This window comes from Emiliania huxleyi (genome assembly GCF_000372725.1).
Source record: "Emiliania huxleyi CCMP1516 chromosome Unknown EMIHUscaffold_133, whole genome shotgun sequence".
Taxonomy (NCBI): Eukaryota; Haptophyta; order Isochrysidales; family Noelaerhabdaceae; genus Emiliania; species Emiliania huxleyi.
The window spans coordinates 150959-175895 of NW_005201259.1; the positions used below are offsets into that span (position 1 = coordinate 150959).

The 24937-nt window shown below is 64.2% G+C and overlaps 5 protein-coding genes across 5 annotated transcripts in view; 3 read left to right on the forward strand and 2 right to left on the reverse strand.

The window, feature by feature from the left end:
• Nucleotides 1–921, forward strand: part of EMIHUDRAFT_226561 (hypothetical protein) — a gene marked incomplete at both ends in the record, with an annotated part of 1945 nt that extends 1024 nt beyond the window's left edge. The window contains 2 exons of the mRNA XM_005788636.1: nucleotides 502–615; nucleotides 856–921. Of these exons, the coding sequence (XP_005788693.1) occupies nucleotides 502–615; nucleotides 856–921 (180 nt within the window). The remainder of the gene's footprint in view (nucleotides 1–501; nucleotides 616–855) is intronic.
• A 1655-nt stretch (nucleotides 922–2576) lies between these two features.
• On the reverse strand, nucleotides 2577–4145 carry HAD (putative histone deacetylase HD6; the record flags this gene model as incomplete). Its single annotated transcript, XM_005788637.1, has 1 exon — nucleotides 2577–4145. One exon carries the CDS (start codon nucleotides 4143–4145, stop codon nucleotides 2577–2579), a length of 1569 nt encoding a protein of 522 aa, XP_005788694.1.
• A 2571-nt stretch (nucleotides 4146–6716) lies between these two features.
• EMIHUDRAFT_226564 (hypothetical protein) lies at nucleotides 6717–8045 on the forward strand (the record flags this gene model as incomplete). Its single annotated transcript, XM_005788638.1, has 1 exon — nucleotides 6717–8045. One exon carries the CDS (start codon nucleotides 6717–6719, stop codon nucleotides 8043–8045), a length of 1329 nt encoding a protein of 442 aa, XP_005788695.1.
• Nucleotides 8046–10507: 2462 nt separating this feature from the next.
• On the reverse strand, nucleotides 10508–10974 carry EMIHUDRAFT_362559 (hypothetical protein). The gene has a single exon (XM_005788639.1). It carries the CDS (start codon nucleotides 10714–10716, stop codon nucleotides 10513–10515), a length of 204 nt encoding a protein of 67 aa, XP_005788696.1. The 5' UTR covers nucleotides 10717–10974; the 3' UTR covers nucleotides 10508–10512.
• Nucleotides 10975–16674: 5700 nt separating this feature from the next.
• Nucleotides 16675–18621, forward strand: EMIHUDRAFT_455111 (enoyl-CoA hydratase; the record flags this gene model as incomplete). Its single annotated transcript, XM_005788703.1, has 8 exons — nucleotides 16675–17222; nucleotides 17345–17449; nucleotides 17518–17639; nucleotides 17743–17803; nucleotides 17875–18005; nucleotides 18079–18144; nucleotides 18290–18363; nucleotides 18432–18621. Exons 1-8 carry the CDS (start codon nucleotides 16724–16726, stop codon nucleotides 18619–18621), a joined length of 1248 nt encoding a protein of 415 aa, XP_005788760.1. The 5' UTR covers nucleotides 16675–16723.
• Between the last annotated feature and the right edge of the window lie 6316 nt (nucleotides 18622–24937).

Genomic DNA, 24937 nt, shown 5'->3' on the forward strand with positions numbered 1-24937 from the left:
GCCCCCAAGGTTGTGCTGGCCCCGGGCGTCTTCATGCTCTTCCTCGAGGTCGGCGAGGAGGTCCCCCCCTCGCGACAGGAGCCTCAGCCGCCTACAGACACTGCTCCAGTCATGCTCCCGTCATCGTCCCCGGAGCACCACCTTCGCTGAGGCGCTTCCTGGGCGCCGCCTGCACAAAGAAGTCTAGGGAGCCCGGCGCCTTCATCCACCACCGCGGAGGTCCCCGCTCCGGGGGGGGGGGGGGCTTCGCCGTCAGCACCCGAGCCAGCGCCAGGCGATGATGCAGCGGCTGCTCAAGCGGGGCGAGTCTTCTGGCCGCTGCGACGACAACGAGGCGACTGCCCGCGCCGCCGCGCCATCGCACACTACCGCTCCACGTCCGCCGCCCCATCCGCCTCCTGCTGCCACGCGAGCGCCCTTGCGCAGCCAGCCTCCAGGCCGGAGCGCCCACCCCCGCTCACCCCCTCGCACGCGCCGGCCTCCCTCGACCTCTTTGTGCAGGCGACCATCCGCAAGCGCTTCCGCACCTACCTCGACGAGTCGATGCCGGTGGTGGAGGCGCTGGAGGCGCGGGGCTTGGTGCGGCGCGTCTCTGCCGAGGGCTCGGCCGACGCGGTGCGTTGCAGAGAGTTGTCGCACCGGCCGCGTGCACCCAAAGACACGGATCCGGTCACAAAACACGGAGCAGATCACCCGGTCGCGCATGCTCCTCGCCGGGCCAGTCCACCCACGCACGCCCCGGCAGGCAGTCGCACCTCACAGCCCCGGGCGGCTTGACGCCTCCGAGCGCTTGGCCTCACGCGCTGCTGCGCACCGCCGCTTGGCCTCACCGCTGCGCCACCACCCTGAGTGCAGGTCTTTGCTGCCGTGCTCGATGCCTTTGCGGACCAGCGACTTGGCGCCACGCGAGCCACCGGATGATCGGGACACTCACACGCGCACGAAGCGGGGTCCGCGCCTGGCCGGATCGCCTTTCTCGTTGCTGGATCGATGTGGTGTCGGTCAGAGAGTTGTGAGGGGTTACGTCGAATAATAAGAGATGTATATGTGATGAGAAAACCCGGGCGCCGGGGTAAGCGCGCACGTTTTTTTAACCGCGCGCCGCCGGCCACAATGTGGCCGCCCGGCCCGCCGGCGCCGCCGCGGGCCCGCCGGCGCCGGGCCCGCGCGCCCCGCTCTCTCTCGCCTCCAGTGCCCAGAGCGCCCCCCTGCGCCCTGGCCCAGACCGGACGCACTGTGGCGAACGAGCCAGCAGAAAGTGGCAAAAACGGTACCAGCAGAATGGCGCGTTCTCGCCCCCTTTCCTGTACGCGTGGGTCTCAGAGGACGAATGCGCACCGGGCCTTCGAGGACATCAAAGTCGGCTGCGCCCTACGGCCATCCCGCCGGCTCTCGAGTGTCGCAGCGCGACGCGCTTCACCCCTCACTCCGCGCTGCGAGTCGATCTGGAGACGACGCTCGGCCACCGCCAACTCCACCCTGACGCGTCGCACATGCGCCGAGTGTCCCCCCCGAGGGTGTCCTTGTATAGTATGCTTGGTTGCGAGTTAAAAAAAGCCCGTTCCGCACCCGCAGCCAGCACCAGTACACATGCCGTTCTGGTGCCCCTCGGCTGGCCAGAGGACGACTCACAATGCAAAATCGGAAAGACATCACGAGGGGCCGTATAAACGGTGCCGCAGCGGCCCGGGACACTAACAGTGAATTGCTGCCACTCGCCCGGCCTCCTCCCCCTCGGGGTCGCCCGGAAAGTGGGCTTGCGCACCGGCGCCCCCCCCAGCACGCCGACCCGAGGTGTACCCTCCGGCCACCTGGGAGCGGAGTCCGATTTTGGCCCATTAGCTTCACCATGATGGATACGGAGGTGGCCAGCCCTTGGTTGTGCACCTGCGGCGCGAAGAGGAGGTGATCTCGTCGGACGAAGGCCGTGCCGAGAGCGCGCGCAGCGCGGAAGAGGGTGCGCAGCGCGTCGCGGCCGCGCACTTGGGAGCCGAGGGGATGGCCGGAGGGGGCGGGACGCCTGCATGTCCTCGAAGCTCCCATCCGCATACGCAAGCCGAGCAGCGAACGGCGGCGAGAGAGTTTGGCAGGGTCAGCAAGGACCGCGCATGGCGAAGGACCCGATTTTGCTACTTTTGCTGTTTTTCGCTGCCCATCGTGCGAGAGACCGCGGGCTAGACACGACGAGAGAGACCGCCCGCGAGACCGCGGCCGCGGCTCAGACCCGAGACCGCACGAGACCCCAGAGCCCAGACGGTTCCGCAGACGCATGCCCAGACGTGAGACGACTCCTTCTCTCGCGGCGTCTCGCCGCGCGTCGATAGTTTCTCTCCTCAACACACTCTGGCTATCTCTCTCACGTAGATCTGTGGAAGCTGTCGACTCACTACACGACTCGCGCCCGCCCGTATTGCGTCAGGGACTCGCGCCCGCCCGTATTGCGTCAGGAGCTATTACCTCCCACCTCCGGCGCGAGATCGCACAACGCTCTCGAGATCGTACCTCGCCACGTCCCGCCACATCCCAGGCTGTCTCCGTCGCGCGCCTCGCACGGACGAGGACGACAAAAGCCCTCGTCAGTCAGGGCTCAGGCACCGCCAGTACCGCCGCTGCACTGCCTTGGCCTCATCGATGCTCCGGCGGGCGGCGGCTGCCGCCGAGCCCTCATGTGCGCGGCGCCGCGCAGACGGCGTGCCCTTGTCGCCGCCCTGTCCGAACCCGTCCCGCGCCAAGCGCAGCCTTGCCGCCTGCCGCTCGGCGGCGCGAGCCTCCCGGCTGCTCTGAGCCTGCTCGGCGCCGGCAGACGCGGCCAGCTTCTTCAGCTCGCGCGCCGCGCGCTCACCAACGGGCGTCGCCGGCGCTTCCTTGGAGGGCGTGTCCCCTGCCGCCCGCGCCCGCCCGCCGCGCCTCGGCGCAACGGCCGAAGCGGGAGCCGCGACCGCGAAGGCGGCGGCGGCGGCGGCGGCGGCTTCAGCGGAAGCGGCGGCGGCGGCGGCGGCGGCGGCGGCGGCTTCAGCGGAAGCGGCGGCGGCGGCGGCATCGGCGGCGGCGGCATCGGCGGCCGCTGCGGCAGCAGCGGACGGCGTGGAGTCGAGACCGAGTAGCGCTGCCATTGTGGCGGCACCGCACGCGGCAGTGGCCGAGATGGAGTAGCCGCCCTCGAGTGCCACGACCAGCCGCCCCCCCGCGAGGCGCATCAGCCGGCGGGTGAGCGCGTGGTAGCCGGCCGGAGTGACGTGGCAGCCTCCAAGGGGGTCCCCCTCCGCCGCGTCGTACCCGGCCGCGACGATGACGAGGTCGGGGCTGAACTCGGTCGCGATCGGGAGTAGCAGCTCGTCCCACACGGCCAAGTACTCGGCGTCGCCCGGCCTGGAGGCGGAGCCGCGCGTGTTCCAGCCGACGTTGACGCTCGTGCCCTCGCCGACTCCCTTGCCCACGCCGCTCGGCGACATCTCGGCTGCATACTCCGCCCCCGCCACGTCCACGTCGGCGGGGAAGAAGGTTCCGCGCTCGAGCCGGTGGACGCTAAAGTACAGCACGGACGGGTCGGCCTCGAAGGCGCGCTGGATGCCGTTGCCGTGGTGGATGTCCCAGTCGACGACCAGAACGCGCCGCGCGCCCAGCGCCGCGCGAGCGTGCGCGGCCGCCGCGGCCACCGAGTTAATGACGCAGAACCCCATCGCTCGGTGGCGCTCGGCGTGGTGGCCTGGCGGCCGCACGACGGCGAGCCCGTTGCGCGCACGCCCCGCCATCACCTCCTCGGTTAGCGCGAGCAGCGAGCCGCACGCGAGCCGCGCAGCGGTGAGTGAGCCGGCGCCGTTGAGGTAGAGCGAGTCCTGCTGTTCGCACCAGCGGCGGAGCTCGCTCGCCTCCAGCCGAACGACCTCCTCGAGACGTCGCCAATGCGAGCGCTCGTGCACCAGGCAAATCTCGTCCTCGGTCGCCAGCCGGGCGGGCACGCGCAGCGCCGCGCCAGCAAGCCCCTCGGCGCAGAGCTCCGCCCAGAGCGCGGTGGCGCGAGCGGGCTGCTCCGGGTGCGAGCCCCCAGGGTAGTGGTGGCCAGAGGAGCCCCCCTCCTCGTACACGAGCGCGCTGCGCGCCAGGTGTGCCGAAGACACCAAGGCAGCCGGGCCTGCCTCGGCCATGCGCGGCGAGATTGCAACCTCCACGCCGCCGCCAGCCGCAGCCGGCTTAATGACAACCCGCAGCGCCGCGCATGGCTCGTGGAGTGTCAGGCGATGGAGGGCGCGCTCGAGAGGGGCCTCGTCGCAAGGGGGGGGGGCGACGCTGCGCTGGCTCGAAGAGGTCCCGCGTTCAGCCAAATCGTGAGGACGCACGGTAGGCGTCGCGAGGCAGCAGCTTGCGGGCGGTGGCGGCGGGGGAGGAGCCGGTGCAAGGGCAGGGGAAGGGGGTGGCGGCGGAGTAACATTTATAGTCTGGCAGCCCTGGCAGCCCCGCGGCGACAGCGGGTTTCTCGCGGGGAGGGCCAGGTCCCTGTCACGAGGTGTTTTGGAGTGCTTGGTCCCGAGGTCCGCCTCGGGCGTCTCCGGCGTCGTCGATGCACCCAAGGGCACTCGCTCCAGAGGGCGTCGCGGAGTGGCGTCTGGGACCGCTCGCGCAGCGGCCCAGGGGTCCAAACGCATTCGAGCGAGGACAGGCGGAGGCGAGCGAGCGAGGAGCGCTGGCGTATTGGTGCTCTCGATTTGAAGACAAACGCGTTCTGACTAACTTACTCTCGAGGTTCTCGAGGTGGATAGGATTCCTATCCTTTGGCCGCGTTGGGTAGCGATGATTGGTGTAACTCGTCACGGCCAATCATCGTGACTTACAGGCACGGCGTATACCCTGGCCACCATATGCGGGCCGACGTATGCGCCGCGAGCACCTATTGCCCTATAGGCGAGCTCTAACCGGCGGGCTCCAGCGCAGCCACGAGCGAGGCCGAGCCGCAACTCGCGGCCTTCCGGCCTAGATGGAGGCGCGCTCAGCCTCACGCGGCGAGCGCCTCCATCATCTTCGCCTCATACGCAGAGTCCAGAGAGAGAGTGTCGTGAACTTGTTGGTTCTCAAAAATCTCTCTCTCCCCCATACGCATCCTCGCTCGTCGGCTGCCCCAGCACGCACGCAGAGCACAGGAGCATATTAGACGTCTGGGGTTCCGCTGCTGCTGTGTGTGCGCTGTGCAGCAAAACCAACGTGACCTCCACCCGGCGAGCGGAGCCAGCCGCCAATGAAACAATCAGCGAGCCGCCAATAAAACAATGATCAATGTTGGTTGTGTGCATGGCGGCGGGGCCGCGGGGAGCACAGAGAGAGCGGAGAGCGGGTTGGAGAGCTCGGGGGGGGGGGGGGGGGCGGTGTGTGTGTGTGCATGGGCCATGGGCCATGCGCTCGGGCGGCATCTTTTCCGCGGATTTTCACTTTCGCAGGAGGCGATAAAGGCACCCCGCTGTGCCTCAATGACGACCGTGAGGCAAGTGCCGCGCCGCTACATGTTTGTTGCTAAAGTTTGCGCAGCCGAGCAGCGGCCGCCCCCATCGCAGCTCTGCCTTCTCCGCCGCCTTGGCAAGGCGCTTGAAGGCCATGGCGTACAGAGCACGGTCATCCGAGGTCAGGTTGTCAAGTAGCGCACGTTCGTTCTCTTGCAGTGCTAGTAGGCTCGGGGGCACGCTAGACGTGTTGTGGTCAATGACGGTCACGGTCGGCGGACCACGCGCGCAGTCGCACTGCACGATGGGCTGCGCGTGCATGGTTTGCAGGGCCACGCAGAGCGACACAGCGTAGTGTTCGGTGACGCCCACCGCGCGCGCTCTCCTGACAACATCGGCCGCGACGTCGAATCGTGCGGGCGAGTGCCATCGCGCGTCGAGCTGCACACCTCGCTTCTTCGGCCTGCCCTTGATGTCACGACTGTACCAGAGATCGAGGTTGTGCCCTGGCGAGCAGCTCTCGCTGGACAGGCAAGCGGCTGCCGGGTTCACTGGGATGAAAGAGCACGCGTCGAGCAGCGGCTGGACGTCTGCCAGTGTGGCTCGCTCTCCCGAAGCAACGAACTGCCACCCACGCAGCCAGCGCGCAAGAGGCATCATTTCTGGTGCGGTGCTCTGCCTCAGCTTTGCGCGCCCCTCAAAACGTTTCGTGGCACAGTGCTTGAACATGCTCACTACCATCGCCGCCGGCTCTCGCAGTAGCAACACAACCTGCTCGCCACTCCGAAGAGCCCCCTCCAAATATTCGAGGCTGGCGATCTCGTAATAAAAGCTGGAGTCGCTCGCTAGCACGGGCGAGGGCTGCGTAGCGTCCCAAGCGACGAGGTCGCGCCGAAAAGAGGAGCTGCCTGTCTTTGGCAGCCGCACGTATGCGTACGAGAGGTTAGTGACTCGGGGCCCCTCACCAGCGGTGTCGCCATGCGCGTGCGCCGTCGAGGGGCGGGCATTGCTGTGCTGCTTCCTTCGGAAGGCCCGGTAAGCGCGCGAGGCGTTGACGTTTAGGAGCGCAGGGAGAGAGGACTTCGTCGACACAGCGTGCATGTGTGCACATTGCTCGCCCGTTTTATATCGTTCAACGTAGAAACTTGTTTCTTTAGTGTAACCCACTCCTAACATTAATTCTTCGCGTATACAGACAGGCCCAGCTGGAGGTGGCAGGGCATCCCACTCACGAATGTCCCTAATTAATCCAGAGCTTGCAAATCAGTGGTCAGTCCACGACTTTCGATGTCCTCCTCCTCGGCCGTCGCGCTGATCCCCAAGCCGAGGGGCGGCGTCCCAAGGGGCCACGAGTGGGACGGTGTGCGCGGCGCGTACGTCCACAAAGAGACGGGAGCTGTGCACGTCAAAGGCACGCGCTCTGCTGCTTCGGCAGCGCAGCAAAAGGAGCGCAAGGATGAACGCGACCGCAGCGACAGGCCGCAGGCGAGCGGCTCGCAGAAGCGCAACCAGGCTCAGGCCGAGGCCAGGAAAGCGGATGCCAACCGCCGCCGCCAGGTGGTCAGCCAGCACCGCAAGGCAGTACGCGAGAAGGCGCGCCCGCGGCTTGGCGAGAGCTTCGCCTCGATCCGCCAGCGTGAGGAGCAGCGGCTGCTCGGCAAGCGCTTTCTCTTCGAGCCCCAGCGCGTGCGCGTGTGCGAGGGAGCGCTCGCTGGGCAGTGCGGCACCGTGCTGGATCGCGCCCAGCTGTGCTTCCAGGAGACTGCGCGCCGCGTCACGAGCCTGGAGCTCGACGCCTCGGGCCGTGTCGCGATCACCGAGCCGCGGCACCACCACCAGATATTGCTCGACGGGAGCGAGGATGAGGAGCCGGTGCTGCTCTCGCCGTACGCCGTAGAGCCGTGGCCAGGCGTCGGGCAGCTCGTGGACATGCACCACGGCTCAAACTTGGAGAACGAGCCGGATCGAGCCATGAACCACTTGGGCACCGTCGTCGCCTTTCATCCGTGGCAGCATTGGGGCCTCGAGGGCGAGAGCTTCTACCTCGTCAAGCGGCAGACCTTCGCGCTGCCGGAGCATGTCGAGGCGATGGCGGGCGGCGACGTGTGCATCGGCTCGTGGGTGCGGCTGCTGCCCCCGCATCCAGATGCGCATCACACGCTGCAAGATCGCCCCCCGGGTTCCTCCATGGTGCGGGGCAAGCACGAGCCCGGGGAGTTTGCAGCGCGGCGCATGCTGGATCGCCTTCAGCTGCAGGAGCCTGCAGAGCTGACGACGACGCACGCGCACAAGCTTCTGGAGGTCTTGCCCAATACGCTGGCCGAGGAGGCCTACTTACCGCTGCTCGACGTGCACGTGGTGCGGGACCGATGCGCGGCGTGCAGGGACTGCTTGGTGCTCGAGACCACGTTCTTGCTTGCCTACGACACCGACTTTGAGCCGCTCGATAGCAACGACATGCAAAATCCATGCCGCTCCCACTGCCCGTCAGACCATGCTTTCATGTGCGAGTGCGCGCGCCAGTGCTGCTCACATTGGGAGTGCAAGTACAGATGCCGCGACTGTATGGGTAGTGACAGCGACTGTGACAGCGAGTCGGGCGAGGAGAGTGCGTAGGAGAGAACTACTGCTCTGTGTGTGTCTTTACAAATTACTACGTCGTTCAACGTAGAAACTTGTTTCTGTAGTGTAACCCACTCCTAACATTAATTCTTCGCGTGTACAGGCTGACCCAGGCTGCTCTGCCCACCCACCCACCCACCCACCATTACGTTGAACCCATGCAGAGCTTTTATTTATCGTACAATGGAGAAGTTTACTTGAGCACTTGAGCACTGGATAGGGCCGATTCCGCGTGGTACGGGACCCCTCGATCGTCTCGCCCTCCCTCACTGGTGTGTTCATTGGGGGGGGTCATAACAAACACGGTACAGGATCGAGGTGCACGCTGCCGAAGCAGTGTCGTCCCCCCTCTCCCCAACGGCGATGGCGGTGTGACCGATCGAGCTACAAGAGGAGCTTGTTCAGCAGGATCAGGACCGTCGGATGCACTACCTCACTGGGCCTGAGAACATCGCGCGACCAGCCCCTCACCACTCCGGGTTTGCGTGGAGTCGAACCACTCCGGTATGGGCGAGCCCATTGATTTGAATCGAGTCCTTTCTCGCCTGCGGGAGGCAGTGGGGGGTATGTACTCTGCTCCTAGCGGGTTGGGGGAGGGCGCGGAGAGCGGGGCGGGGGGAGGGGGTCAGGCAGGGTCTTATCCAAACGAGAGGTCAGGCATAGCAACTTGTAGACGTACTACACACACCCAAAGACCGAGTTCTCCTCCGAGCCATCTTGTTAATTGTCAAAATTCCTGTTGTGCAAGAGGGGAGGGGGCTCTGACGGAGTGCGTGGCGGGAGAGGGCAGGGAGTGGGCGCGGGGGAGGGGGGGGGGGGGGCTCAGCCGTGCAAAAAGCATCAATTAATAATAGTAAGGAAGACATGTTGCCCGGCCGTTCAAGAAGTCCGTCTCGATTTTCGTTTTTTCCCCACAGACCACTCGGGCAACTTTTACGAAAGGCAAAGTTTTACTTGACCACTCGGGCAGATTCGATTGCATTTTACCACTCGGGCAAACTCGATGAAACGGGCGGACGGAAACGCGTTTGCGACGGCTCGCCGGAGAGCATGCATGGAGCGGCCGGTGCGCCGCCGCAGCTCACCGATGGAGCCTGCGTCGCGGCTCAATCCACTGACGTAGCAGCACTGCGACACACTCTCCAAGCACGGCCTCTGGCGTTGCGATTGCACAGAGAGCGAGCAATAGGCGCCAAAAGCACAGATCTGTGTGCAGTGGATTTCCATGTAGGTCGCGCCCAGCGAGCGGACAACCGCGGGTCTCGGATGCTCTCCCGGACGCGAGCCCATCGTGCGAGTGGCGGACCCGGAGGCGGCCGGCCCAGCTCACCCCCAGAGAGGCCTTACTTCGTAAGGTACCCACTCCCAACATTATTCCGCGACCCCCAACCTAGCTGCCCGGGCCTCCCACCTCACAAAGATTTGGCAAGAGCCACAAAGATTTGGCCGTCCACAAATGAGTGGCCAGGCCTCGTCCTCGACCGCAGCCGCGCCCGGCGCTCCACATCCACGGCCGCAAGGCAGGGCGCCGAAGGAGCACACGTGGGATGGAAGCTACGGGGAGAGCGGTGCCTGGCTGCACAACGTCACCGGGCTGCCCTGGGCCAAGGGCGGGCGATCAGCAGCCTCGATGGCTCAGCAGCGCGAGCGCAAGCGCGAGGACAAGCGCGACAGGAGCGGCAGGCCGGAGGCGTCCGGCGCGCAGAAGCGCAAGAAGGGCGCGGTGGAGGCGGAGCGGCGCGACAGGAACCGGCGGCTGAACGTCATCAACCAGTACCGCACAGCGGCTCGCAAGAAGAAGAAGATCCCACTCGACTCGAGCCAGGTGGCGCGCACTAGGGAGGAGAAGCGGCTTCTGGGCGACAATTTCGTGCACGAGGGCCAACGCGTGCGCGTGATCGAGGGGCTGCACGCTGGCTGCTGCGGCGTCGTGCTCGAGCGAGCCGTGCTGTGGGAGTGCGGCAGGGCGGTCACGGCCGTCGTTGAGCCGGAGCATCACCATGATGTGCTGCTGGACGAGGATGAAGATGAGGCCGGGCCGCGCCGCATTTCGCCTTACCAGGTGGAGCCGTGGCCTCGCGTCGGGCAGCAGGTCGGGCTTGATCTCAGCTTGATCTCAGCTTGATCTCAGCTTGATCTCGGCTGGACCCTGGCTGGATCTCGGATCTCGGCTGGATCTCTGCAGGTTTGCTGGCTGCCCGGCGAGCCCAACGCGATCGCCACGGTGACGTCTTTCCACGGCGGCGACGACAACGGCAGCGGCTACATCCTCTCTCGCCGCCTCTACGCCTCGCCGGCGACCGTCGAGGCGATGGCGGGTGGCGAGGTGCGTGGGACACGAGCAGCTTGAGTCATGAGCAGCTTGAGTCATAAGTCACGAGCTAAGAGTCACATAGCCGTGCAGGTGCGCGTCGGCTCGTGGGTGCGGCTGCTGCCGCCGCATCCAGAGTCATCGCCCGAGCTAGACGTCTCGACAGCCAGGCTGCCCGACGAGCCGTCGATCAAAGACGCGCAACGGATGCTTCACGAGCTCAACCTGCATGACGTCGCTGAGTTCAGCTCGGAGCAGCTGCACGAGCTCGTGACGTTCCCCTACTATCACCGAGTGCCCGGCTGGCACGCGCCGGCCATGTCTGCACAGCCCACACCGAGCACGCATCCGCATAGCTGGGTCTCAGCAAGCGCCGAGTTCCTGCCGTTGCGAGATGTGTATGTCGTGCGCGGTGCATGCACGGCGTGCGGAGATTGCCTCGAGCTGGAGTGCGTGACCATGGCATCTCATGATACTCTAGAGCCGCTCGGTAGCGAAAGCGAGCGAGATCCGTGCTGCGCACATTGCAACCACGACCACATGTTCAAATGCGCGCACATGGGTCACGCCGGCGAGTGTGTGTATTCGTGCCCAGAGTGCGAAGTGTCCGGTTCGAGCGATGGCGAGTCGGGTGCCAGCGATGACGACAGCGGTGAGTAGGTGAGTCTACCCTAAAAGTACAGTGGGTTGCGGGCATTAAGAAAACGTCGCATTAAGAAACCCTACCAAGAGATTTCCGCAAAAATCTAAGAAACCACGGCGCGCCGCAGGCGCGGCCCCGAGAAAAGGCCAGACACGAGTCTCGAGTGTGAACGGGAGCCCCAGCTCAAAATTTCTCTTCGCCTGCGGCGCGCGCACTTGTCACTTTCCAAGTCTACGGTGTTCTGAGTGGAGTGGAGATGGAGGCGTGTGTGCGTCTTCCCGTCATCCAGAGAGCCGACTCGGCGGCAGACTCTGGCATCGCCCTCGCGGACCGCAGCTTACCTCTTACCTAAAATCCTTAGGAGGCCGGCCGGAGCTAAGAAACCACGGCGTGGGGTGGATGAGGGCTGTGGAAAGGCTTAGAAACGGCGGCGTGCCGCCGAATCCTGTTTTCTTAATGCCCGCAACCCACTGTACTCCATTGTACCCATGCATGAGCCTTTATACTTGAGCACTTGAGCACTGGATAGGGTCGATTCCGCATGGTACGGGACCCCTCGATCGGTCTCAACATTTATACCAAAAGGAGGGCTAACGTTCGCTTCTCAGCTCCCTGGCCCTGGATGTGAGGTTAATGACTGCACTCCAAGTGCTCCAAGTGCCTTTCTTGTGTGTTGTTGTAGGTTGTTAAATTTTAAACATCTCCATCGCTTCGTTCGGTGAATGAAGGGGGAAGGGGGTGAATGAACCGCGCCTCCTCGATCGCCGTGCAAAGCTCGCTTCCGAGCTCTCACGCCGCGCGTAGGGCCCTTAGGGGCCTAGAGAACAACAACCCCCTCTCCCTTCTCTCTCTTGAGTCTTGAGCACATGAGCACTGGATAGGGTCGATTCCGCGTGGTACGGGTCCCCTCGATCGTCTCGCTCGCCCTCCCTCACTGGTGTGTCCATTGGGGGGGGTCATAACACACACTCACTCACTGGGCAAATCGGCCGATTTTCAACCCACTAAATCATCACGGCCCCGTAACACCCTCCGCGCGCGGTCAAAGGGTTCCCAGGGCCGGTCCATGACATGAACCGATAGACACAAGCAAAAAAAAACGCACCTCTAAGCTTCTCGGGCACCCCGAGGCCCATACGGCGCCCCGGCGGGCCCCGGCGGAGAGGTCCGGCGCGGCGCTCCAAATCCGCACTTCGCGAGCTTCTACGGGAGTTCACGCGGCCTTTCCGCCTCGTGAGGCACACCCCACACCCACCACGAGTCCTGGGGCCGCGGGCGGACCTTTGGCCGCGGCGTCCGGAGCTTTGGTCGTCGAACATCGGCCGCCAACTAGGCCGTCGAGCGAACGTGTCCGGAGAGGCTCTCGGACGGGTCCGGCAGCGGTGCCATGGACCCAGAAGCTCGCCCCGGCGGAGCACTCACGGCTCGGCCCCCGCCCCTGGCCACCCAGACGTGCCCTTGGACAGCCGTAGGGGCTCGCATGACCACGTTGGCGCCCGCGACGACGCCCTCCCCGACGACGTCGCATTTGGCGCGCACGTCCGCAGACTAGTACTTGTACTCGGGCGCGGCGGCGCGGATGATCACGTGGTTTGGGACTCTGAGCGATGGCAGAGGCCTTTATTTGCAAACGAGGACGCCCCGCGAGGCCCCGTCGGCCGGGAGTGGTGAGTGGGACCATAAACAAGCACTATATCCCCTACCGGGACCAGCCCACACACAGCCCAAACCGCTGCCAGACCGGCCCTGGTCACGCCGGCCGGGAGGCTGCCGGGGCGCCCAAACAGTCCCTCACGAACGCCACACGGGACACCACGGCCCGTCCGGCGGCCCGAGTGCCGCCCCACACCCGCCCGACGCCCTCGGCCAGCCAGCGCCCACTCTGAGAGGCTTCACCGCCGCCAGCGCGCCGAGCGCGCCGCCCTCTCCTCGCGCCACACGGGCCCTTGGCCGCACGCCCGAGAGGCGGCCCATAATTTGAGTCGAGACGCGCCGCCGGCCAGCCAGCAGCTCGCCCGCCACCCGCAGAGTGCCGCCGCCGCCCCCAGCCCGCACTGGAGAGGCTCTCCCGGCCGCTAGCCGCTGTCGCGTCGCCCGGCGGCTGCGCTGGCGACTGTGGGCTGAGCCCTGGCTGTCAGGCTGTCAGGTGCTGTCAGGTGATCTGTCGGGCTGTCGGGCACTGTCAGGCACTGTCAGGTGCCTCTGTCAGACCAGCTGTCAGGTGCTGTCAGTGCTGTCAGGTGCTGTCGGGTGCGTGTCTGACAGGCGAGGTGATCTGTAGCTGTCGGGTGCTGTCGGAGCTGTCGGGTGTTGCTGTCAGACGCTGTCGGAGCTGTCAGAGCTGTCAGGCTGCTGCTGCTGTCAGACGTTGGGCTGTTGCTGTCAGGTGCTGTCAGTTGGTGCTGTCGGGGTGCTGCCAGGCTCTGACACACATCAGCCACACTTATGACACTATCAAGAGGGCGCTGACTATCAAGGGGGTGCTGACGCCGATGACGCCGGCGGCTACGCAGCTACCCCCCCCTCCTACACTGCGTGATCACGCCGGCGGCGGCGGCCGCCTGGGGAGCGCAGATGGCGGCGCAGAGGCACAGGCGGCGGCGGCGGCACAGACGGCGGCGGCCACCCCCACCCAGACGCCGTAGGCATATGACTGTAGGGCCCCAGAAGGCTAGCTGGTAGCTTCATTTGTAGTAGCACAGCCGCCGGTGCTGGAGAGGGGTCCGCAGAGGTGGGGCGGGAGGGTTGAAAGAGAGACCCATGACCATCCCATGACTACATGGACCACACTCACATGTCTTTGCATGTAATTTTGTTATACCCTCATGGGGCGCAAGAAAGAGGCTCTACGGGGTCTGTGTACGGTCTGTGCTGCTGTCAGGCTGTCAGCGCTGCTGTCAGGCCACTGTGTGCTGTCGGGCTGTCAGGCAACTGTCAGGCTGTCACGTTAGGGCCTGACAGCGACGGGTCACCTCGCCTGTCAGGCTCTGCTGTCAGGCTGTCAGATATGTGCTGTCAGACTGTCAGAGAAAGTGCTGTCAGCGCTGTCAGGCTGTCGGGCACTGTCAGGCGCTGTCCGGGGTTTGCTGTCAGTCTGTCAGACCAGGGCTCAGACTGTGGGGCCCGGCCTCCCCTCCTAGCCTTCTTTGGCCGCGGTCCCGTCGCCGTTTCGTTCTCTCTGCCCGATCCCGCTGACTCCGCCTCCGGCGACCCCGCTCCCGACCCCCTGGGCGAGGACGGTGGCATTGGGTCACACCCACTTCCATCCCCGGGAGGACGGGGGCCCGCTCTCCCTGGTTGTGCGAGCGCTGAGTAGGTAAGGAGAGTTGGAGTATTTCACAGTATTTCCAGTATCCCAGTATCTGAGGTGCTGTGGCGAAGTATTCCAGTATTTCAGACACGCAAAGCAAGTATTTTTATTGCAATACTGCATGCTACCTGCACACGGCCCTTGGCCAAGTATCCCAATATCCCGCAAGCGAGGGCCAAGTATCGGTGGCGCAAATACCTCTCTGCCGCGAGGGTGATACTGCAATACTGGGCCTGGGGCATGCAGATATTGTGTTACTGAAGTAGTGTGGCCGTGGCAGTATCGCGCAGTATTTTCACCGAAATACTCGGAGCCGGCGCATCGGATACTGGGATACTGCAGGATACTGCGGGATACTGCTGGATACTGCTGGATACTGGCAATGTGTCAAAGTGTGCCCGTGCGTAAGCCATGGTCCAGCAGCCAGCTGCATCCCCATCCTTCTCACTGGTAATTGTCACCATGCAGCTGCACCCCTCCCTAGAGCATCCCTGGCTGATGTGGTCACCGGATCCTCGGAGACTGGGATACTACGGACCGGCTTGGGCTACAAATGTCGCAAGTGAGCAGTGGTGATGGCAGGCGTTGTGTGATTGTTCCAGAATGCATCGGCAGGAGTTGTGATGTGTGGAAGCTCACGAGTTCTCCGACTGCCGCTCGGTATAGTCGGTAAAGAGCTCGTATCCGCTGCCATTTCTGCCGCCGAGCTGAACAGCGGCGGTGAAGCACGGCCGGCTGTGTCAGGACCGCGCCCGGCGCTGGAGAGTGCTCGAGAGCATCCGACATCGTCGGCCGCAGCGGCATGGTCGGCCGAGGTGATTCAGTTTATGTGTAGGTCCGTCACCCGTTTGCCGTGATGCTCAGCGGCGGCGCCCACACCGGTGGGTTCACTCGAGACGGTCCGGCGCCAAGCAAAGAGTTGTGTCGGTTACCAGAGCCTGCTGTGTGGCGGTGTGCGGCCGATTGGGGTCGTGCGGGGCTGGTTGGGGTTGGCGGGAGGAGACATCGAAGGAACTTCGGCGACAGAAAACTTTTCGTCCGTTCTATCACTCACTTTCACGCGCCCTCCCTGGGTCACAGCACTTGCGAGAGGGCGCCGCGACGCCCGGCCGCCTGAGATGCAAAAGTTTGCACAGGCCATTCAAGCGCTGCAGACGCTGGTGCTCCTGCGTGCCGGCGCCAAGCTTCAATTGCCAAGGCTGACGCTGCATCACAACGTTGATATCGCATGCAGTGCGCTTGTGGGAGCTGACGTGCCCAGCCAATCCAGCGCCCCTAGCCGAGATAGCTCTGGGACCCTTTTACGGCACAGCTGCTGTGTGATATACTATGATTCCTGTGCGTGCGCCGCAGGACGTGACCACCTTGCTGCGCTCAATGTTCGCGGCCGTGACGCCTCCCCGATGTGAGTCTTCCTCTCCACACAGCACCAGCACCAGTGCACTGCCACGACACTCTCCCTCAGTTCCAGCACTGGCGCCTCAGCCGTCTTCGCCCACCTCGTGCCGTTGCCGCCTTCCCACCCCGCCAGCCCTTGCACACGCGTTTACACCATTGCGCCGGCAGGGCGCGGGCACACACTTTACGGCAGTCTTCGCTTGCCCACGCTGCTCACTTGGCTCAATCCCTCCCCACCTAGCTGCTGCCTCGCATCCCGCTGCTGGACGTACGACTGCGGCCGCAGCGCAGTGCATCGCTCGAGGGCCGACCCCGGATACTGGGATACTGCAGGATACTGCAGGATATTGCGGGATACTGCTGGATACTGGCCGTCTCTGATGCGGATACTGGGATACTCGGCGGGGCTGGAGGACCAAGTAGCGCCCAGTATTGCAGTATTATTACTTGGCATTTAGCTCTGCGATATTGGGATACTTCGCCGGCGTGGATCGATTACTGTGATACTCACCGGGTGCGTCATCACGAGTATCGAAGTATCCGCGGTACCAGCTCGGAGTATTGAAGTATTATTACTGCGCCATATCTCACAGGGACATCTTTCACAGTATCCCAGTATTTGAGGCCTGCTGCGAAGTATCCCAGTATCTGGTCTGGCTCCGCGAAGTAGAAGTAAGAAAATACTCCAAGTCTCCTTAGATCTACCTACTGAAAAGGCCGTCGAGGCGGGAGGCGAGGCTCGCGACGAGGGCGAGAGCTAGTGCGAGAGTCACACACGACACACACGACACGACAGGAACACAGACACAGGCACAGGCACAGACACAGACAGCTACACACACACTGCGCGAGGGTGGGCCACGCACACGGCGTGTATTAGCCTCCTCCGAAGCCGGCAGGGCCGAGAGCGTGAGGGATAGGGCAACTTGCTATACTCACCCGGATATGTTGGCCTGCTAGGCGACGAGGCGGCTGCGGAGCGCAACCAAGAATAGCTCGTGCGTGTGTATATGCGGGCCGCTTCCGCTTCGCGCGCCGCTTCCCGCACCCTGCGCAGCTCTCTGCGTCCCTCCCTGAGAAGGTACTGCACAGAGACGGACGCCATATTGATGGCGGCGCCGCCGCGTATGCGCGTCGTCGACCTGCACCGGCCGGATGCGCTCAACGCGCTCAACTCCGAGATGGTCGCGACGCTGCTGCCGCTGTTTCAGGACTGGCAGCAGGTCGGCGGCGACGTCAAGCTCGTGGTGATGCGCGGCGCTGGCGACCGCGCCTTCTGCGCGGGCGGCGACATTCGCTTCCTGCACGAATGCGCGTCGGGCTACGCGGCCACCGGCGATCCCGCCGCGCTCTCGCCGGCGCACGAGTTCTTCCGCGCAGAGTATACTCTCAACAACGTCCTCGGGACCAGCCGCGTCCCAGTCGTCTCCATCCTTGGCGGCATCGTGATGGGCGGCGGCGTCGGACTGTCCGTGCACGGGCAAGTGCGCATCGCGACCGATTCGACCAGTTGCGCCGCGGCCGCGCGCAAGAACTGCGGAAACAAATCCCGACGCGCCTCCACCCACGTCTCCACCGCCCTCCCGCCCGCCCGCCCGGCGGTGCCCCTACACCCCCTCCACGCCCGTCAGTCTTCGCAATGCCCGAGACCGGCATCGGCTTCTTCCCCGACGTCGGCGGCAGCTACTTCCTGCCGCGGCTTCCCGCCCACCTGGGCTTCTTCCTAGGGCTCACAGGCACGGGGCTGGTGGTGGCTGGAAGCTCCTCCCGCTCCCCCGGCGACCCGGCCACCTCCAGCCGACAGGCACGCGGCTGCGCGGGCGCGACGTCCTGACGGCGGGCGTCGCCACCCACTTCGTGCCGTTGGCGCGCATCGAGGCGCTCGAGGCCCTCCTGCTCGAGATGGCGGCGAGCACCTCTGGCAAGGCGCGCGCGGTCGGCTGAGATGGGCCGAGAGTGGCGGGCCCTGCCCACGGCCGGGTCCGGAGCTCCGCGACCGTCCGTCTCGAGTCTCGCGCGCGGCAGTCAGGCGTACACGCTCGAGAGCAATCAGGACTTTGTCGACCCGGAGGTGCTTGCGCGCGCCATCGGCGCCCCAAGCACGAGGCCGAGCTGCGCGGAGCAGGACGTGTCCAGGCGACGTCCAGGACGCGCGCCGTAGGCGCCCTCGATGAGGTCGACCGCGGCAAGGCGGACGGGGCCCCCGCCGCCGCGCCGCCGCTGCTGACGCTCGAGTCCATGGGCGAGATCGATGCCGCGTTTGGGCTCCCCGACGTGGGACTGATTGTGGAGGCAAAGTGGGCCGCGGGTGCGTCCGTCCAGCCGGCAAGCGGCGGTCTCACCCGCGGCGCGTCTCATCCCAAAGGCGGTGGGCGCCGGTGCGGCGGCAGCGCGCGAGCGGGGCGACGACACGCATTGGTCGATCCGCGCGGTGCGTGTCGCTTGCGACGCCACTGCCTCCCTCCGCACACGCCGCCACCACTGGCCTCGCGTGCACTGCCTCGTCTGCGTCCATGCGCCCACTGCAGGCGTCGCCTCCGCTCGCGTGTTGAGCCGTGTGCGATTTTGCCGCGCAGGCGGCCGAGCTCGGTAAAGTCTCGCCCACGTCACTCGCGGCAGCGCATGCGATCTTTCCCGCTCGCGACGGGACGTTGTTCGATGCCCTCTCGATGCCGTCTAGGTGACTCATGAGATGCTGCGGCGCGGCGCGGCGTGCAGCACGCTCGCCGAGTGTTTGCGCATGGAGTACCGGGTTGCGCAGCACTTTCTCAAACACGCCGATTTCGTCAGCGGCGTGGGAGCGGTCCTGAGCAAGGGCGCCGAGCCCGCCGCGTGGGGAAGCCCCCCTTCGGGCGACGAGCTAGCGAGCTGGTTTGCCGCCGCCGAGGGGGGCGAGCTGGAGCTCTGAGGAACAGCTCTCGCTCGCTGTCTCGCCGAGCGAGGCTCTCGCGTCGACATCCCCCCCCCCCCCCCCTCCCCCTGCCCCGGCCCCGCGCCAACGTGAGTCGTGAGGGGACAGCGACAAGCCGCAACGCGCAAGCGTCCTTCCCCGGCGCGCGCCACTCGTGGCGCTACTGGCTGGCTCGGTCGTCAAGAGTGGTCAGTGGACTCGCGCGCCGCGCCCCGCTCCACCCCAAAAGGTTGCAAGAATAAAAACGGACGTCCACGCTCCACCGATGGATATGGCCTCTGCTCTGTCGCGCGCCCCCGCCTATGCTCCGGGAGGCGGGAGCATAGTAGGCGCGCGTTTAAAAAGTAACCACACATGCCCCGCGCGTGCCCCCCCATGAACCCGTGTGTGGGGTTCGTCTCCTTTTTCCAGTCATCGCAAGCTCAACTTTTTTCTTTCCCTCAAGCCTCGGCCCTCGCACACACCCGTGTGTGACTCCCTCTCTCGTACCAATCCCGTACTCGACGCGGCGCGCCGCCGCCAACGTACCCTCCCCAGCACATGCTCAAGCAAACGCAGTAGGCCATAGCCGCCGTAGCGCGTATTCGCGGATATTCGCGCGCTCGGCGTGTGTTACTCGCCACATCGGGCCCCGACCCTCGTGATGCGCACGGGAGTCGATGCCCCCCCCTCCCCCTTCCCGGGCTTGTGGGGGCCCCGGGCGCCCGACCTTTTTGAGGACCCGATCAAATGGTTTGGGCCCTGGTTTTCCCCCCCCCCCCCCCCCCGCGCGCGCCTGAACGCGGCGCTCAGTCGGACGCCGAGGCCTCAAGAGCCGCCACGAGCGCCGGAGAGACGGACGCCTTGTGCTTCGGCGCGTGGAAGCGGGAGAAAGTGAACTCGGTCGCGTGCGGGCTCGCCACCTCGTACATGGCCGCCTCGCCCTCGATCGCGCCCTCCGCCATCGCCGTCGTCCTAAAGTGGCCCTCCTCGGGGTACTCGTCAACCTTGCCGAAGCGAGGCGCGGTCGACGAGAAAGACTGGCCGATGATGCCATGAGGCAAGCCTCGCGCCGCGGCGTCGCCCTTGGCACTGAATGTGAGGTCGAGGCGGTGCGCCGGGCCCGACAGCCGGTTGAAGACGTGGTTCCCGTGCACACCAAGCGTCCAGTTGCCCAGACTGACCGTGGCACTCGCCAAGTCGACCACGATGCTGAGCGCGCCGCACTGCCGGCGGCTCTTTGGGCCCAAGCGGAAAACGCGCCCGCCGCACGTGCCGTTGACCACCTGCCAGCCCCAATTCTCGCGGTTGAGCTCGGCCGCCCAGTACGAGGCGGTCGCACGCCCGCCCTCGGCCGCGCCGACGGCCGCAACGACGTGCGCCTCGGTGATGAAGGAGCCGTCCACCTACCCGCCGACACGCCCGCGGGTGAGGTGGGAGGCCGCCGGGGAGGTCAGCGGGGGCGGGGAGCGTCGAGCCGTCAGCTTCCCGTTGTGAAGCGTGAAGGCTGCGTCCTCTGTCCTCACGATGACGGAGAAGCCCGGCGCCGAGAAGAAGTTGTAGTAGGCGCCGTCGCGCCCGCGGAAGTCTGCGCGCCTATCGGGTGGGTCGCGGGACGTGTCATCGCACACGACGCGCACGGGCGGCCACCGGGCAGGCCGTGACGCGTTGCCCGCCGTGGGCAAAGTGAAGGTGCGGGTCCTTGTCGGAGCCGGCCGGCGACGACGGGGGCGGCGGCGTCGGCGCCCTGCCGGGCGGGTAGGGCGGCGGCGAGGGCGGCGGCGTCGGCGCCTTGCCGGGCGGGTAGGGCGGCGGTAGTGGGAACTGGGAGTTGCACGGAAATTTGAACGTTGCGCTAGGGTTGCTGGAAATTTCAGGCCCGCTCGACAACATATAGGTTACCCGCGCAGCCTCCGTGGAAAACTCGAGATCCGCCGGAAAGTCGTTGACTGGGAGGTAGAAAGTAAAGGGGACTTTCAGCCCGCCGAGCAGGCAGTCCCTGTCGCTGTTCCCATCTATTGGGTCTGACGCATATGCGTCTCCTTCCTTGCATTCAGGTATCTCGGCTTCGTCGAGCACGGCCGTCCGGTTTACTAGGTACGGATACGCCATCGCGCTGTCGAAGCATTTTCCAGGGAAGCGTGCACCACCATCCGGCACATCTAGCTTGTAAGCAATATCCGCATTGGACCTGGTAGCAAGGAAGAATCCGTCATTAAACCCGTTGCCAGTTACTTTGCTCTGTTGTGACTCCATTTGCAAGGTATTGGGGAGGAAGGCCTCATGATTGTCCTCCAGGTCGGGGATGGAACATATTTCCTCCTGGTTGAACGAGGATTGCCCAAACGCTCTCGTGTTGCTCGGGAATTTGTCGAAGTTCTCGTACGGCTGCCCCACGCCCTCCGCGCGGAGGCGTTCCCCGCCGACAGGTGTGCGAAGTGCACCTTCGATTCGAATGACGTCCATCTGCGGCACGACGGTCTCGTTGACGCACGCAGCCTCGCACTGCCGTTTCAAACCATTCCTCTTTCCGCACTTGTAGGGCGTCCTCGAGTACCTCGCGCCGCCCCGGTAGTAAAAGGTTGGCCCGTCGGCGTAGTCAGATGGTTGTTGATAGTTGTCGTAGCCGTGGATCGGAAGAAAGCCGCAGCCGGCCATCTGCCCCTCCACATCGGGGTAAGGGCCATCGGGCCATTTACCTCTCGGTGCTTTTGCCGCTGTGAAATATGGATTTTGGCGGCCGTACACCGCTTGGTCCGGGGGTCCGTACTGCGGATTTGTTGGTCTGTAGGCAATGTCTGATTCCGTCGCCGAGCTCGAGCTATTGTTGGGCTGCACACCAAAGGTCATCGGCGATCCGTCCGCAAGCGTGCCTTTGAGTTGGAAGCGGATGCCGAGTATGTTTTTTAGTAGGTTGTTTGGGTCCTGAAGCGTGACCTTCAGCATCTTGATGATGCGGTCCTCTGCGTCTTCGTCTCGGAGGTGGCAATGGCCGCCTCGGGCGTACCGCGTATCGCTGCACGGTTTGTCGGAGCTGGCGTCGTACGCGTCAGAATACGTCGTATACTCGTAGGGGCCCCAATAATACGGATAGTCCTCTGCGCCTCCACTATTCTCCTCGGTGTTCTTCATACCCGGCCCCCCGAAGAGCTGTATATCATGGCCGTTTTCATTGGTGAAAAATTCCGAGCCAGCGTCGTTCTTAAGCGCGTTTTCTTTCTTGAGCCGAGTTTTGCACGAGTAGAGGTCGTCGGTGTCCAGGTTTGGGCACTCGACCAGGTCCATGTCTGGCGTTGGTGTTTTTGGCGTCTGATCGTATAGTTCGCAGTTGCTGAGCGTGCAGTTGGTCCAACCCCCCCGATATCCGTCAAACTCAAAGAAGTCGACGCAAAATTCATAACCTGAGGGAGATGAATCTTGGAGCTTCCGCCTGCGACTTGAGGTTGGACCAGCAAACTGCCAGTCGGCCGCCGCCTTAACTACTGCCGCGGTGACGAGCAGCGCAAGGAGCCAGCCCATCTCGCTCCTCGACGTTCCCGCGCAGCCGTGTGCCGGCACCGTGTAAAAACACAGAGCCGCGCGGCCAAAACCCATAAGTCGGCGCATCCGGACGACCGACGGGGGCGCCGGCCCAATTCTCCTGTTATTTTTTTGTCGCTTTCGGTTTTTACCCTCACGAGCCCCGGAGGGGAGCTTCATAGACACCTCACTTGACCCCACACATGCTCTCGTTCGTCCGTGCCTCACCAGCGAGTTAGTTTGCTAGATAGAGGCGGAAAAGAGCGCTGTAGAATAGGCTGCGGTACCAGTCGGAGGTGAAGCGGAGGCGAGACCTCGGCCAAAGAAGAGACATCAGAAACGGCTACAGCGACCGTCAGGCGACGCTCGGCTGGCGAATAAAAGAGCGAATCAGGGAGAACCGGAGCCCCGGGAAGTCGAGCAGTGGAACCCTGGGACGGGATGCTGAGTGAGGACCTGTGTACGTGCGTGGTGTACAGCGTCGTGTCTACTAGCTCCGTGTAGAGGGGGCGTTCTGAAGTTAAGGGGAAACCCGGTACACGGAACCAACCCTCGGAGACCAGTGTTTACTTTACGGCCCTTTCCCTGCGAACGCGCACCCCCGGGGCTAGGGCTCTCTAGCCCGTAACCCGATCCCGATCATCCGGCCCGCTGGGTGCGCTTCTGAGCTCCCCGGCCCTGGATGTGAGGTTAATAACTGCACTCCAAGTGCTCCAAGTGCTCCAAGAATAGAGCTGTAGAGCTGTGCACCACACGGAACGCATCTCCATCGCTTCGGTGAAGGGGGTGAACCGCGCGCCATCCTCGATCGCCGTGCAAAGCTCGCTAGTCCGAGCTCTCACTCATGCCGCGCGTAGGGCACTTAGGCTTAGGCCTCATGCCAAGAATGACTGACACATGTCCCTAAATCCCATCTCGTCTCAGAGTTTGACCGTTTTCTTTCTCTATTTATCTCGGTTTGTCAGAGATAGTCAGGGCCGTCCATCAGAGCTCCAGACTCCAGAGTCCAGTAAGCTCGGAGACACCCCATTTAGTGCGCGGCTCGACCTCTTTGAGTCATTTGCCTTCCCGGCGGTTTTGTTGTAGAGCCTCTACAACAAACTTACGGCAAAATCGCTCTACATCTGCGGCCGGTCCATTCACGCGCCGGATGTAGAGCTCTACAGCTCTACCCGGGCTCCGGAGCGCTCTACAGCTCTGTACAGCTCCGCTCTACAGCGCTCTACACTCTACATCCTCTACACAGTCTACACCCCCCCCCCCCCTCCCCTCCCTCAGTCGCAAGGTGCGGGGCAGCCCCTGCTCTAGTCTCACTCACACGTCGCGCGTGCCTCTGTCGCCTTGTGGTGTCTGACTGTGTGTGTGTTGTTGTGCTCGTGTGCTGTTGTTTGTGCCCTCTCTTGGCACCTTCGGTGCGGGGGGGGGGGGGGGCGACAGGGGGGATTTCCCTTACAATCGCTGTGAACCCAACCACGCGTAGATCTCTCGAGGGAGAGATGCGCCCCGGGGGTCGCCCCCCCTTGTGTGCGCCCTCTTGGGTCTTGCGTCTTGGCTCTCCATTGCGCGCCAGACCACAGCGCGGCCACCCGAGCCCACGACAAAATTGGGGGAAATTTTGGTGAGGCGTCTCTCTGTCTCACGGGTGTTTCGTCCCTGCCTCACTTGCATGATTTTTCCGTCTCTCTGCGTCTCTCCAAGCGTCTCTCTGCTGTCACAGTGCTGAGTTTAGTGTCGCAGGTGCGTCTCTCAGATGCGTCTCACATTCCGTCTCTTTCGGCGCGCCGCGTATCACTCAGTCTCACGGCTGGGCTGAGACGTCACAGTCCTGAGCGAAGTGAGTCGTCTCACTTCCTTCTGAGACAGTGCTGAGCCACAATGAGACGCGGCGCAGGGCGGGGGGGTTTTGAGACGCCACAAGCCGCTGCTTGATTGAGTCGTACTCAGGTCCGTTAGAGACCGTGCTGAGCCCCTGACGCCCTGAGACGCAATTGTGGCGATTGAGGAGACTCAACTCAGGCTGTGTCTGAGGTGCGGCCTGGTGGGTCTCGGTGAGTGTAGACGAACCCTAAGCATAATCGCGCTCTATGGCTCAAACGGCGCGTAGCCCGCCTGTTGCTCTTATCGTGCTCTCAGACGCAAAAGGCGCGTAGCCGGTTGCTCTCGCGGGCAGGGCGGTTCGGGTTAGTGCCCAGCACTACGCCCTCGCCCTCTGTTCGTCACGGCTACGCCCTCGGCTCGATGAGTACTTTGCACTGACCGCTCTGAGCACTGAGGTGAGGCGTGTCGGACGATCCCAACATAATCGCGCTCATATCGCGCTCTCTGGCCCAAACGGCGCGTAGCCGGTTGCTCTCGCGGGCAGGGCGGGTCGGGTTAGTGCCCACACCACTACGCTCTCGCCCTCTGTTCGTCACGGCTACGCCCTTACCGTGAGACGAGTGTGAGGCGCTCTGAGATGAAATGACGAGACGTAGTAGAGACGACATCGTCACACAGCAGGGGTGAACATTTGTCTCACGGGTGGTCTCAAACCGCACGTCTCTGAAGGTGGACTGTGCCACCCTTGAGACAAAGTGAGACTGTTGCTGTGACCAGGCTGAGACAACACAGAGATCGGTGAGAGTCTGTGAGACATTACTGAGACGCATTTGTGACACTGCCCCGGGGGCGTTGAGAACAGCGGGACGAAACACCCGTGTGAGACAGGGACGTCTCACCTGTTCGCCCCAAAATATTTTGGGTCTTTGCCGCAGTTTGTGTGTGTGGAGACGTTCACACGTCTTACCTTTCCCTACCTGAAAAATGGGGGCGCCTC

Coding starts and splice junctions, on each gene's coding strand:
- EMIHUDRAFT_362559 (XM_005788639.1), bottom strand. CDS start 10,716: ATGCGGATGCGTGCTCGGTGTGGGCTGTGCAGACATGGCCGGCGCGTG.